The sequence below is a fragment of the Rhincodon typus genome, chromosome 8 (genome assembly GCF_021869965.1).
Source record: "Rhincodon typus isolate 14 chromosome 8, sRhiTyp1.1, whole genome shotgun sequence".
Classification (NCBI taxonomy): Eukaryota; Metazoa; Chordata; class Chondrichthyes; order Orectolobiformes; family Rhincodontidae; genus Rhincodon; species Rhincodon typus.
Window position 1 is genome coordinate 11,509,603 of NC_063339.1, and position 13,850 is coordinate 11,523,452.

At 39.3% G+C, this 13,850-nt stretch overlaps 1 protein-coding gene across 6 annotated transcripts in view; it reads right to left on the bottom strand.

Moving 5' to 3' along the window:
• Positions 1–4,604: 4,604 nt before the first annotated feature.
• Positions 4,605–13,850, bottom strand: part of LOC109911155 (poly(A) polymerase type 3) — a 328,417-nt gene continuing 319,171 nt past the window's right edge. For all 6 annotated transcript variants that reach the window (XM_048599805.1, XM_048599804.1, XM_048599803.1 and 3 more), the window contains 3 exons: positions 11,359–11,436; positions 11,072–11,128; positions 4,605–9,369 (listed from right to left, as the gene is read on the bottom strand). In XM_048599805.1, the coding sequence (XP_048455762.1) occupies positions 9,274–9,369; positions 11,072–11,128; positions 11,359–11,436 (231 nt within the window). In that variant the 3' untranslated portion in view covers positions 4,605–9,273. The remainder of the gene's footprint in view (positions 9,370–11,071; positions 11,129–11,358; positions 11,437–13,850) is intronic.

Below are 13,850 nucleotides of genomic sequence, written 5' to 3' on the forward strand. Positions count from 1 at the left end.
GTAACCAGAATGACAGAGGGGATTGGGTAACAAGGAATGATTGTGTAATTCTTACTTGAAGAGTTTGTTCTTTACTCTTCCCTGGGGTACGGACATTAGGAACTGATCCAGCATTGTTGTTTTAAACCTACTCCTATACGTCCTCAAATGGTGGTCTGAGCTGCCTTCCAACCAGCGAGAGTGAATGTTGGGAGGTAGAATACAATTGTTGTTTAGATTCTAAGGGACTAGATCATAAAGACTCTCAGAACCTACTTCACTGCACCTATGAAATGAGTAGAACTGAAGAAAACTATCCAAGTTTGAAGATATAAAGGAAGGTCCTATGAGCAAGTGAGCAATCAATGGATCTGGCCGAGTCCCAGAGAAGACAGAAGAAATGGGATTGATTTGTTCAAAAAGGTAGCATGCATAAATCAGTTGTGATAGCTGTGTCTCTACAAAATGACAATAAAATTAGTTTGGTTGAGGGGATCAATTGCATTTGGGTGAAAAATATTCACCAAGGTGCTTTATCAACCTCAGGTCTGGACTCATCGTGGACTAATTGATTGAGATTGGCAAACAACTAATAGGAAATGAATTGCTAGGGAATAATGAAAGTGAGTGTGAATATAAAATATTGCCTCTTTTGGGGAAGAGAAAAACTAAAAGGCCATCAATAAGCTAGTCACTAAGAAATCCAATGGGGAAATCAGAAGGAACTTTAAGCTCAATAGCGGTGATAATGTGGAACAATGTACCATAGAGGCATCAGTTGAAGAAATTGTAATAGATAAAATGTACAAGAAAAAGCAAGTAGAGAAATCAATAGGGGAAAGAGGGAATAAATGGTTACAATGCCAGATTTAGATTAGAATAGAAAATAGACTCACCAATTATAAATATTGGAATGGATTCAGAGATGGTAGGAACTGCCGATGCTGGAGAATGTGAGATAACAAGGTGTAGAGCTGGATGAACACAGCAGGCCAAGCAGCAGGAAAGCTGACATTTCGGGTCTGGACCCTTCTTCAGAAATGGAGGGTGGGTGGGGGGGGGGGGGGCCGGATTCTGAAATAAAGAGAGAAAGGGGGAGGCAGATAGAAGATGGATAAAGGAGAAGCTAGGTGGAGAGAAGACAGACAGGTCAAAGAGGCAGGGTTGGAGCCAGTAAAGGTGAGTGTAGGTGGGGAGTTAGGGAGGGGATAGGTCAGTCCAGGGAGGACGAACAGGTCAAGGAGGTGGGAATGAGGCTGGTAGGTAGGAGGTGGGGGGGGGGGTTGAGGTGGGAGGAGGGGATAAGTCGGAGAAAGGACGGACAGGTTAGGGAGGCGGGGACGAGCTGGGCTGGTTTTGGGATGCGGTAGGGGGAGAGGAGATTTTGAAGCTTATGAAGTCCACATTGATACCATTGGGCTGCAGGGTTCCCAAGCGGAATATGAGGTGCTGTTCCTGCAACCTTCGGGTGGCATCGTTGTGGCACTGCAGGAGGCCCAGGATGGACATGTCGTCTAAGGAGTGGGTGGGGGAATTGAAGTGGTTTGCGACTACACCTCCCAGCCTCATCCTTGCCTCCTTGACCTGTCCGTCTTCCCTGGACTGACCAACCCCCATCCTAACTCCCCACCTGCACTCACCTTTACTGGCTCTATCCCCGTCTCCTTAACTCGTCTATCTCCTGTCCACCTATCTGCTCCTTTACCCATCTTCCACCTGCCTTTCCCTCTATTTATTTCAGAATCCCCTTCCCCTCCCCCATTTCTAAAGGGTCCAGACCCGAAACGACAGCTTTCCTGCTGCTCTGATGCTGCTTGGCCTGCTGTGTTCATCCAGTTCTATAACTGGTTATCTTAAATATTGGAATGGACTGGTTTGGGCCAAATGGTCTTTTTTTGGCATCATACTGTGTAAAACTCCAACATCATTGCATCATGTACAACAGGATGGTAAAGGGCAAAAAAAAAATCTACATCTTTGTCTTGCAACTCTGTTCCCAATCAGTTTTTGTTCTTCAATATTGATGCATTATAACGGCTTCAAAGAACAACTATGGCCCCTGGTGGTAGAGAATAAAAAGTATGGTGGACATTTTCATTCTTTCTTCTTAAAATAAAATGTGAAAATTAATCAAGGGAAAGTGCAGCCTCTATCTCAGCCAGTCAGAACAGCAGAGAGCAAGACCTGCAGTCTGGCTGTACTTAAAGCAGATCACACTGAACAAGCTTACAGGAATCTCAAGATATGCATGTGAGCACAAGATTGAAGAAAATATCTAGTCCTATTTCAAAATAGGACAATTTCAAACAACTGTAATCATAAAATACAAAGGATTATGTTATATATGTAAACTCTTAACCGGAAAAAGGAAATATTAGTTTGTAAAAAAAATACTGATTCTTCGAAACTGTTGTAACTGACAGATAATAACTTGTGATTTCTTATGACTGAATAGAAGCACCTCAAGACTGCCAAACAAAATGCAGATTCCAATACTAAGCAGAAATCCAGTCTTTTAACACTAACTAGCAGTATGTATTTCAGCCATCTGTAGAAATATTGAACTTTTGAGTGAAAAGGGATTATTCATCTTTCTTTTAAATATGGACACTGTAGACTTTCTATAGACAAATTCATAATTTGGACACTGCTTATCGCAAATCTGAATGAACAACTGATGCTTCTTAGTCTACAGCAGGTGGCCTCAACTCCAAGCTGGCGCAGACACTAGGACAAAGAATTTCTCTCTTTAGAGCAAATATCAAAGTGTGATTTAATCCAGGTGTTTAAAATTAAGCATTTGATAATGTGGTGAAATTGTTTCCACTGGCTCAAGAGGTGGTAGCCAGAGGGTACAGATTTAACCAATTGGTAGAAGTAAGACAAGAGAGCAGATACAGTCTGCATAGGAGTTTGAAATTGGTCAAGCTATCCCTGAATTGCAGATTCAATAGTAATTTGTAACAGAAATGAATAAATACATAAAAACCTGCAGGGCAACGGGTAAAGACTATGGCATTGGACTTCCAAACAGCACAATGTCATGAAGGTTGCCAAAGTATTTGGAAATTTGGATTCTTCCTCGGACAGAACCACGTATAGGTTTAAGGTTGACATGTTTTTGTGTCATGTTTTAAGAGGGGACAATATGGTTTTAGTTCCATTTTAGACTTGTGTGGAGCGTTATTTGGAAACATTTTTACATTTACTTGAATGATGTTTTAAAAACCCTGGGAGGTAAACAGTTCAGTCCTTTCAAAGCAACAAGATATTTAATTACACAGGGAGATAGACAGAGATCAGTTTTTTAGAACAAGACAATGCTAGTGAGGTTCCTTTCAGAGAGAAGCAGGTCAGAGAAAAAGGTCTGTAATAGCAGCTCTGTGGCTTTAAGTTTCTAAACAGTTACGTGAGGAAATAAAAACAACCTGAATAACATTACAGCCTTTTTTCTTACTGATGTTAAGAGGAGCTTATGGAACCCACTTTAAGAATTTTGTTTCAGATTTCCAGTTTAAGGCTCTTGCGAAGATTTGTAGCTCGGGAATTCGTCAAAGCCTGGTTCTCCATCTGTAACGCTATCAATAAATGTGGAATTAGACCCCTTTTACAAACCCTTGCAAAAAAGAACCGTACATGACAAAAAACACCTCAACAGATCGGATCATATAAATACTATGTGGAGTAGGATTACAATCGCTTCATCAGAGGCCACACTGATGTTACGTAGCATGGTGATGAAACATCTGAACTACAACCAGCCAGTTTGGCGAGCAAGTCAACAACCTCACATTTTCAGTGTCTACAATATTTCACTTTTATTTGCCTTCAAAGCGGTTCGATAGACCCAGTAAAAACACTCAGTCTTCAGCTTAGTGCTGGACAAGGTGCCCACTTTGTTTCCATTGAAGGTCTTGACTGAAGTGTAGAAGATCCTTGACAAGGTAGACATAGAAAGGATGTTTCTTCTTATAGGCAAGTCCAAAACTGTTTTAAAATTAGGGGTCACCCTTTTTGGGATAAAGACGAGTTTCTTCCCTTCCCCCTTCCCTCTTCCCCCACCCCCCACAAGCATCTTGCAAATTTGGAACATTGACTATAGATGATGGAAGCAGGGTCATTGAACATTTTTAAAGCAATGGTGTACAGACTCGTTAGGGACAGGAAGCAAATGTTATTAGGGAAATGTGGAACTCACAACAAACAGACTAGCCATAATGTTATTGAATGATGGGGCAAGCTCAAGGACCAAAATGGCCTCCTTCTGCTATGTTTGTTATATTGACCTTAAATATAAATGACACCAAAATGGAAAATATTCCTAATTCAGTGGAATAGGGCAATGGAGAAACAGTCACAATCTTCACAAATCCCAACATAATTTAAGCCAAATGAAGCATGTCTGAATTAGTCACTGTCCTAATGCAGAAAACAGAAAAACTAAAACGCACATAGCAAGATTCCCCAAACAACAGTTTACTGTGTTATATTTCCCTTACACTACTACACTTAAGTGTTGACCTCAATTTTGTGATTAAATCTTGGAACTGGACTTAAATCCACAGCCTTTTCCAAGTAAGCCCTGCTCATCACTCCTGAACTCAAACAAAAAAGAAATCACATAATTTTGTGCTGCAATTTTTTTTTATTTTAAATGAAGAAATACATCTCTATACAAAATAGCTTCTGAAAATTACTAGTGTACAGACACTATGAAAAAAACAGAACTCCATCTGTGAGCTGCAGAGTACAGCTTGCGAAAGCAACAGTTAAACTGTGAGGAAGGGAAAACTATGACGAGTTCACCAACAGTGAAAAAATAAAATAGTTTAGCACTCATCTTGGCAGAACGATATGAGTATTCACATAGAAGCTTTTTCAATTCTTGCTTGTCCACAAATAACCCACCCAATCACAATTTGTGACAGCTTGATTTCACATTCAGGCAGGTAAACAAACATTTTGATTCCTTAAGAGTGACAACTGTGAAATCTTTTGATGTTTAAAAACTTTGATTCATTAAAAGCCAGTTAATGATTACCCTGTTAAATGGGAACAGGTCAGTCCAGCACCAATTCATTCACATGAAAATTAAAAAAAACCGCTGGTTGATAGAAAGAACTGTTTCATAACCATTATTCATGCAGTGTGGCAATGGAACCATCAGCAGACAAAAGCATTCAAAACTGAAGCAACACACACACACACACACACACACACACACACACACACAAAGGTTTCATTAAACATAGTTGGCTTAAACACACTGAAACAGAGCACTCATGAAAGCCTGGGCAGATATATCTAGCACCATTGAATAGCTTTCATATAATCTGTTGCTGCCATATTAAAAGGACCCAGTGTTACCAAATTTAAACAGGTAATATGCCATCTGGTCACCTACCGCAAACCTAAAAATGGGTTATGTCATCAGCACATAAAAGAAATATTCCGGTTATCCAGGCAAGGCATATATAGAAGATATACAACTTTAATATTTTCTTAGTAGGAATGTTTGGAATAAAAGTTAATGTTATTTGGCCAGGGTTGGGGAAAACAGAAAATTCCATTCTGCTCTATTTTAAATGCATCCAAGCAGGAGTAAACTGGAAAGTATATTATTAATTAATGGGAAGGGTAAATCAACCTTCGATAATACAAATATATAAATCAACAAGTATGAACCCTAGCTTCCTGGATCAGGCAATGCAAACACGCACGTACATTAGAATTGCCATTCATAACTCAAAATAGGGGATGCAATAACAAATATATTGCACCAACTAAATGGCAAAAATATTACTCCCTGCTATATGCTGCATATCTTAATTGTGTTTAAGGTTTTTCCTCCTCAACCCAATTTGAAGGATATTGGCAATAAATCTCTTATGAATGTTTACACAAAGCCTTAAAAATTGGCTTTATACAAAAGGCATGGCAAAAAGTAACTCAAATCAGACATAATATATAGTACATCCCATAATGCAAACACTGTCAAGGTCAGAGTATACATATCATTTCTCCCATCTAAAATTATTTGGATAATTTCCTCCACTAGATACATGTAACTAGTTCCTTGGATGGGGAAGACCAGGATCAATATTTTTCCTTTCTAAGTTCAGAAGCAAAAAACTTCTGGATTTATTCTGTGTAAAACCCATTCAAAAGAAATATTCCAAATTCTGCAATGGCAAAACAGACTTTGATAATCTTTAAACTGTTTTTGTTAAAAATCAAAACCACTACAGTAGCCAGGACAATGCTGCAAGAAAGGCAAAGAGTTTTGAGGAACTCCATTTCACTGAAAGAGGGAACCGCAACTCTCTTTATCCCCCTCCCTATCATTCTTTCTTACTAACAGACCTATTGAAAAGGAAGCAAATCTAAGACTTTTTAAAAAATGGTTAGCATTTTTCTTTTTACATGCAAGCAGAACAATTTAAATAGCTGAACTTGAAGAATTGGTCATAGACTCATCCAACAATTTGATGTCCAAACTGATGAAAGCAAGGCACCCAAACTGCAAGCACAATTGTTTCCTGTGGAGCCTACGTTGGCGATCATCACTGAAGTTTTAATGGATCTTTCCCATTTTCCCTCAGAACAGTCAAATATTTTGCTGTATTAAGCATATCATACACATCAAGATGTGGAAAATCAGAAATTAACATGACAGCACAATTAAAAATGAAAGCCTGGAGGTTTCTGGGAGATCCTCTTTGGAAAGAAATTGAGAAGATAATTTGATAAACAGTCCTTCACAAATTACAGTACACCCCAAATTAAAAGACTTGAACATAAACTCCTGTAAAACTTAAGTGAGGACAGCCAATTGAGTTTACATATTTTGCAAAGATACATAGTTAGCTGGACTACAGGGAGGCAACCACCTTATAATCAGAAATGTTTCCCTTGACAGGAAAAAGAACAGGCTTTCGAAAGGACAAGGGAGAAATGAAGCATGTACACAACATGAAAAGTTATTTCAAATACAGCTGTTGTTTTTCAAATTTCAACAGGTCTCAGACAGCAGATCCAATGACCCGTACTACAAGCTATTAGAATTTGAAAATTTCACTCTCAGCTCATGGTAAAGTTTTAGACTGTCTGCAAAGTTTTGTTTTGGAGGAGCATTTGGGAAGCACATTTAAATATATATTAATAATAAATTAAAACCATAAAATATCATTTGTACGTTCGAGAGGACTTGACCATTGCCAAAAAGTTTATAATGTCTCAATGCAACTGATGAAAAATACTCAAATTGTTTAAACCTATGCAAGTGCAGAAGGATTCAATTCACAGAGGAAATTCTTTGTTATCTCATTAAAAATTCAACAACAGAAGTTATACAATGGAGAGCCACAAAATTCTGATCCCTACCCACCAGTAGCAAATATACTTATATCTGGTTTAGTTCTGGCTCCGAGTGAAATGGTCAAGGACTGAGCCAACAACCTGCTCATACTAATTAGCTCAAGTTCAAATACGGCAACATTTGAATCACAAGTTCTCTTTATAAATCTTTTCCTTTAAATAAATGCACGCGACTGATTCACAGAACCTGCTTGCCCAGTACAGAGAGTAGCTCCATAATTTTGGTTCCATAATTAAGTGTTAGCTGGACTGACCAAAAGGTTATGTAAAAATTATGTTCATTTCTGACCTGGTTGAATGCATTAAATCTAACGAAGAGTTTGATTTTCAATCATGTTGCCAGATCATGCAGATCTCAGGTGGTCATAACACATCCCAAAATCATAAAACCAGCAAAAAGATATTTCGTCATTTAATGCGGTGGCAAAATTAAAAAGTGGACATTAAAAATTGGCTCATTGTACACAGATTTCAAGTTACTTGACATCACATACCTGGAGAATATTCATCCCACACATCTGTTCTAAAGGGATTTAAAAGTGACAAATTGGAGGACCAGCAAAAAAGCGTTTTTGCGTTGATCCAAAGGTGGTTTTAGTTTTTAAAATGTATTGCTAATGGTAGCTCTTATGGAAAGGGAGTTACTTGCTTGTGCATTGGGGATACTTGAATGAAAAGAATTAGCCCAATGGTAACACCCATTTTCCAGGGTCAAATAGATTAATGTAGACAAACACCAGATGCTTGGCTAAACAGGAGGAGAGTTCTAAACCCACATGCTTGAGCGATGCATAACAACCTTGCAGTTCGCAAAACCATGAGCCATGCAAAGCACAGAAATCTGCTTTTCCCAAGCAAGAGCAAATCACTGAAGTTTCATTCAATGTAAATATAGATGAATTCAATCAACGTCAAATATGGATGAGTTCTACATTGGATTTCAAATTGAAAAGGAACTGGTAAAGCAATGACTCATCCCAGTGGTAGCAGGTATTAAATCCCAGCCACTATGACTTGATTTGAAAGCAATTCCAAAAGGAAACATCCGGTGGCCGAACATGACATCCACCATCTTAAATGTAGCTCTGAAGCAAAATAAGTCCCAAACAGTCCCTGATAGTGGCATAAACAGGAATAAAATAATCAAATTAATATCCAGTTTGTCAAGAAAGCAGCACAAAAACAATGGAAGCAACCGGGGGGGAAAAAAACTCAGAAGCTACTGCCCCCTTTCCAGGTCATACAATGCTCCAGAAATAAAGTTCTTCCTAGTAGCAACTAAAAAATTCAGAAAAGAAATAGGTGGATAATGTAGATTATGTGCCCTGAAATCAATAATGGCATGGTCTGGTACAAGAATCCTTCAATATTAAATCTCTCTCAATACCATCACTAACCTAAATTCACAAATAATGCCCATGTGACTAAACAATTGGTCAACAAAATTTTTTAAAACTTTTTCACAATTGCAAGGCAGTTTAAGAGCAAAGATAACAGGAAAAGAAAAAGGTTTTTCAGAAAAAAACAGTTTCAACTAACATAACTGTTGCCAACACATCAGCAGTACTCCGCCATGATGCACTCCCTGCACGACCAGTCAGTCCGCAGTGCATCGTCTTTACTGGTCGAGTTCTACTAGACTCCAGATTCAACAATGATCAAGTCTTATAGGACATGTTTTAAAAAAAAATCTACAGCCTTTATCGTCCAACTTCACCACATCACAATCACCTGCGTTCAAAGAACTTTTAAAATGTTTCCACGGAGGAAGCTGTAGCCAGTGATCAGATGACTCTTCTGGTAGATGTTTTATTTCCATGTATATGCGCATGTGTGTCTGTGTATGTCTGCGTTTGTGTTTGTCTCTGTCTGTCCTGGTTATTTTTGATTTCTATGGCCCCGGGAGTGGTAGCAGGTCTACCGATTCAACCTCAGCTTTATCGAATTTTTAACTACTGGAACAGGGTTTACTGGAAGGGAAGAGACATCAGACAGCTCTGTGCTCGTTGGTTCCTATGCAAAAAGAAAGAATAATTTGTGTGTTAGTTCAAAAGAAAAATGGCAGATGACTGTGCTACCACTAACTTTAAATATTTGCAAAAAAGTATTCAAAAGGCTCAGTATAATTAATATATACAAAAATGCTGCAATGTACAGGCCTGAACAAAACAAGGGGAGTTGACGGCCTAATGGTATTACCGCTATACTGTTACTAATGTTCTGGATTCGAATCCTGCTATGGCAGATAATGGAATTTGAATTCAATAAAAAAAAATTAAGAAATAAGAGTCTAACGATGACTATGAAGCCATTGTTGATTGTTGAAAAAACCCATCTGGTTCACTAATGTCTTTTAAGGAAGCAAAGTGCCATTACCTGGTCTGGCCTATATGTGACTCCAGATCCACAGCAATGTGGGTGAATCTTAACTATCCACTGGGCAATTAGGAATGGGCAATAAATGTTGGCCTAGCCAGCGATGCCCTCATCTATGAATGAATGAAAAGCACCAGAATCTACATCACCACCATTGCCCTGGATAACCTGTTAAGAGTTATTATCCTGCATATAAAGTACTAAACCAAAATTACTTGCTTAGTTGTGCTCTCCTGATTTGTATTTGTGATTTATGTTTACACAATTTATCAGGAATACTAACTTTTAAAAGATGGTAGAAGAATGTAGTGTGAAAAAAGTGTTAATCCTGTAATGAATGTTTAATAGTGGAGGCTGTGTGCCTTGTAGCATAGTACTGCAACAAAGGCGGACTTCAATATTAGCGGCTGAATAGTACCAGTTAGTGATGTCAGTCAGAGGAAGAACAGGACAGCAGTGGAACATAGCTCCTCATATCAGAAGATAATCCCCGACTACCATTCTTGCACTCTCAAACCAAGGAAAGTCTGGTAATCTGGTAGATACTCATTCTGCCCTCTAGCCTTCCATCAGCTCTTCCATGCTAAAGAACAATTTTTACAAACCAAGTACCTTCAAATAAGTCATTGATTCAATTCACTCCTCCAGTAGCTTTCACATCTTAAGTTTGAATTAACAAATTTTACGGAAATCAATTTTGTGACCTCATGATAAAACAGGTGATCCAACAAATCGACGACCCAAAATTTTGCCTTGGAACTAGCAATTACATTCCTCAACGCTCAAGCAGAGGAGCCTATGCACTTCCAATGGAAGTGAAAAGACAAAGCTCTGGATCACTGTTTCAGCAGGTGCAAAGGTCTCAAACAAGGGTCTAGTCAACAAGTAACCCACTATTTGACACTTGGTCGTAGTAAAAGCAGATTTTAAAAAAAATCTCCAAAGTTGAAGCACCTCTGCTTGGATTACTGGATTGATGTCTAGCCTGAGACTATACAATCCGGAACTTGGTGGTCCTGGGTTAGATGCTTGGTACGATCTCAGTTAGAGTGGGGAAAATGGCACAATTGGCCTCCGCATTCCTGAAGTCAAAGAGTTCAAAAAAATAATAAAGCACAGCTGTGATTTTGCTCCCAAAACCCTGGATACCTACAGCATATATCCATAAATGAAGAACTGTCATTTATGAGATACTGGTGGGTGGCCAGTAACTATGGAGCTGTATTCCCAACATGAATTACTGCCTTCAGAAATGGAGAATCAGGAAAGACTCATTAAAGCAGGTCCTCATTTGATTGCAGTAATTCCCAGCTGGCTGATACACTTCACAAATACTTACCTGTGAGGCAGAAGCCTTGGATGCGATTGGCGCCAGTTTTTCTTCAGACTCAACTTCCTGCATAAAAAGTAAAGCCAAACGCAGATTACAAGTTATCTACATTAAAGATATATTAACACCATGACCAGCTTGCACAAGATTAACCTTCTGTTTTCTTACAAAGATCCTTACAAAGCCATGTGCAAGTATTTTTATAAAATTTCTAAGTTGGTGCACTTTACAGAACTGCTTCCCACACACCTGGTACTAAAATTGGAATGTTGATATTATACGGAATCATTTCTTACCTTCATATTTTCATCGACTGTTTTCTCATTAACAGGACTTCTTGAACAGTCACCTTGTTCCTTCACACAGCCAGATCCCTATTAAGCAAGAAACACATCTAAGCTGCACTGATTGTTTAATTGTTTTACCATACACTTCAGATTTTATAAAGGGACTAAAACTGAAGTAGAGAACTGGGGTTTTGAACATTGGGCAACTTTTGCCTTTATTTTGTAAAAATAAAACAATTTACATTTTGAATCAGCAATAACAAGGAAATGCTCTCAAGGAGAGAATGAACGAATGCTCTTCAATAGAAGAACAAGAAAGAGGTAGCAAAGTGAGGTGACATAGGGACAAAGTTTCAAAGAGTAAGGGTGTACCGACTGCAAGAATTGTCAAAGATAACGTAGAGGACCTGACAAGAGGCAGGAGATGTTAGCATAATGGTAACGTTACTGGACTTTTGATCCAAATACCTGGACTCAAATTGCCATAGTCTTATCAGACCAAAGGGCTGCTCTCTCTCTCACCAGTGGTGATTTAACCGGAGGGCCACCCTACCTCAGGTGCAGGGATTGAGCCCATGCCATTGGCATCATACTGCTTTGCAAACCAACTGTCCAGCCAACTGAGCTAAACTGACCAGAGTGCCCTGGGGACAAGCACTCAAACTCCACACAGCAGCTGGGTTAATTTAAATTTTCTTAAATTTATACACCTAGAATAAATCATTACTCTCATTCATGATGAATACAACTGCCCTTCAGGCAAAGAAATAGGGTCTCTGATCTAGTCTGGCCTATGTGATTCTAGACCTACAGCAACTCTGTCATATTCTGAAATAGCCAGCAGGCCTCTCAGCTATATCAAACCACTACAGAAAAGAAGAAAGCTGAGTAGACCAGTTAGAATAAACTTAAGTCACTGAGAATGACAGAAGGTCCAATCGACCAGGCAAAGCCCTTGTTAACAGCTGGCGGCCTTGTGCTAATATTGTAAGAGTTGTCCTGAGGATTAGTCAAACAACATCACCACAGTCATTTTGACTGAATCAACCTTACCTAGATTCCATCATCACCGTCCTTGGGCATGTCAGAACTGAGTTACAGGAGAGACTCACCAGGAATGATGGCACAATGGTATACAGTTTGAAGGGAGCCAAACCCCATAAAGTCTCATGGACCAGGTCAAACTTGGTCTAGGAAGTTGCAAGATGATGATCTACAACCCTACTTTAACTCTATCTTAAGCACCACTTTGAAGGAACACGGAGGGTAGCAAGGATGCAGCATGCATCTTGGATGGGAGGCTTCAATGTGCACCCCGAAGAATGCTACCATTAAAGGCCAAACTCGCCAAGTCATGAGGGCTGGAGTGGGCTTGTGGTGAGAGAACCAACAAGAGGAGAAAACCTACTTGACCTTGTCCTTACCAATCTACCTGTCGCAGATGCATCTGTTCATGATAGTATTGGTAGGAGAGACCACCGGACAGTCCTCGTGGAGACAAAGTCCCGTCTTCACGCTGAGCACACCATCGATCGTGTAGTGTGGCACTATTACCTAAATGGGATAGATTTAGAACAGATCTAGCAGCTTAAAACTAGATATCTATGAGGTGCTGTGGGTCATCAAGAGCAGAACTATATTCAACCACAATCTGTTTGTGGTTCAACATATCCCTCAGTATATCATTTGCATCAAATCAGGGGGCCAACCTTGGTTCACAAGTAACGTTAGTTTAAGTAGTAGAAACAGCTTACCTAAAAATAAGGTGCCATCCTGGTAAAACTACATTACAGGAGTACATGCACACTAAATGGCAAAAGCAGCTTAGTGATTCCCACAATCAATGGTCCAGATCATAGCTCTGAAGTCCTCCTAGACTTGATCATGAATCGTGGTGAACAATCAAACAACTAACCTAAGTACACAGCTCAGTACACAACCCTATTCTCAACAGGGTGGATAAATGCAAAAGATAAGTCTGGAGCATATAAAGCATCTTCAGCCAGAAATGCCAAGTGAATGATGTGCATTAATCTCCTCCTAAGCTCCCAAGCATCACAGACAAATGAATTCTGTTCACACATGAGAGAGAAGACATCGGATAGTCAATGTTACAGGCCCTGACAACATCGCAGCAGCAATAATGAAAATCCGTTAGATGCACACTTAATCAAATTCCAAAACAAACCACAACACTGAATCGAGCTAACAATTAGGAAAACACTCTTATCCACAAAATCCAAACCATCCAACAATTGCTCCATTTGTCTACTCTTAAATTTTAGCAGAGTAATGGAAAGCACTATCAAGAGACACTTACACAACCCAACCTGTTCAGCATGGTCAGCTTGGAGTTCCACCAACATAATTGGACTTCAGATCTCACTACAGTGTTGGTTCAAATGTGGACAGAAGAGTCATTCTAGCAGGGATGGGAGATTAACTGCCCTTGATGTCAAGATATTTAATAGAGCATGCCATCTAGGAACCCTAGCAAAATT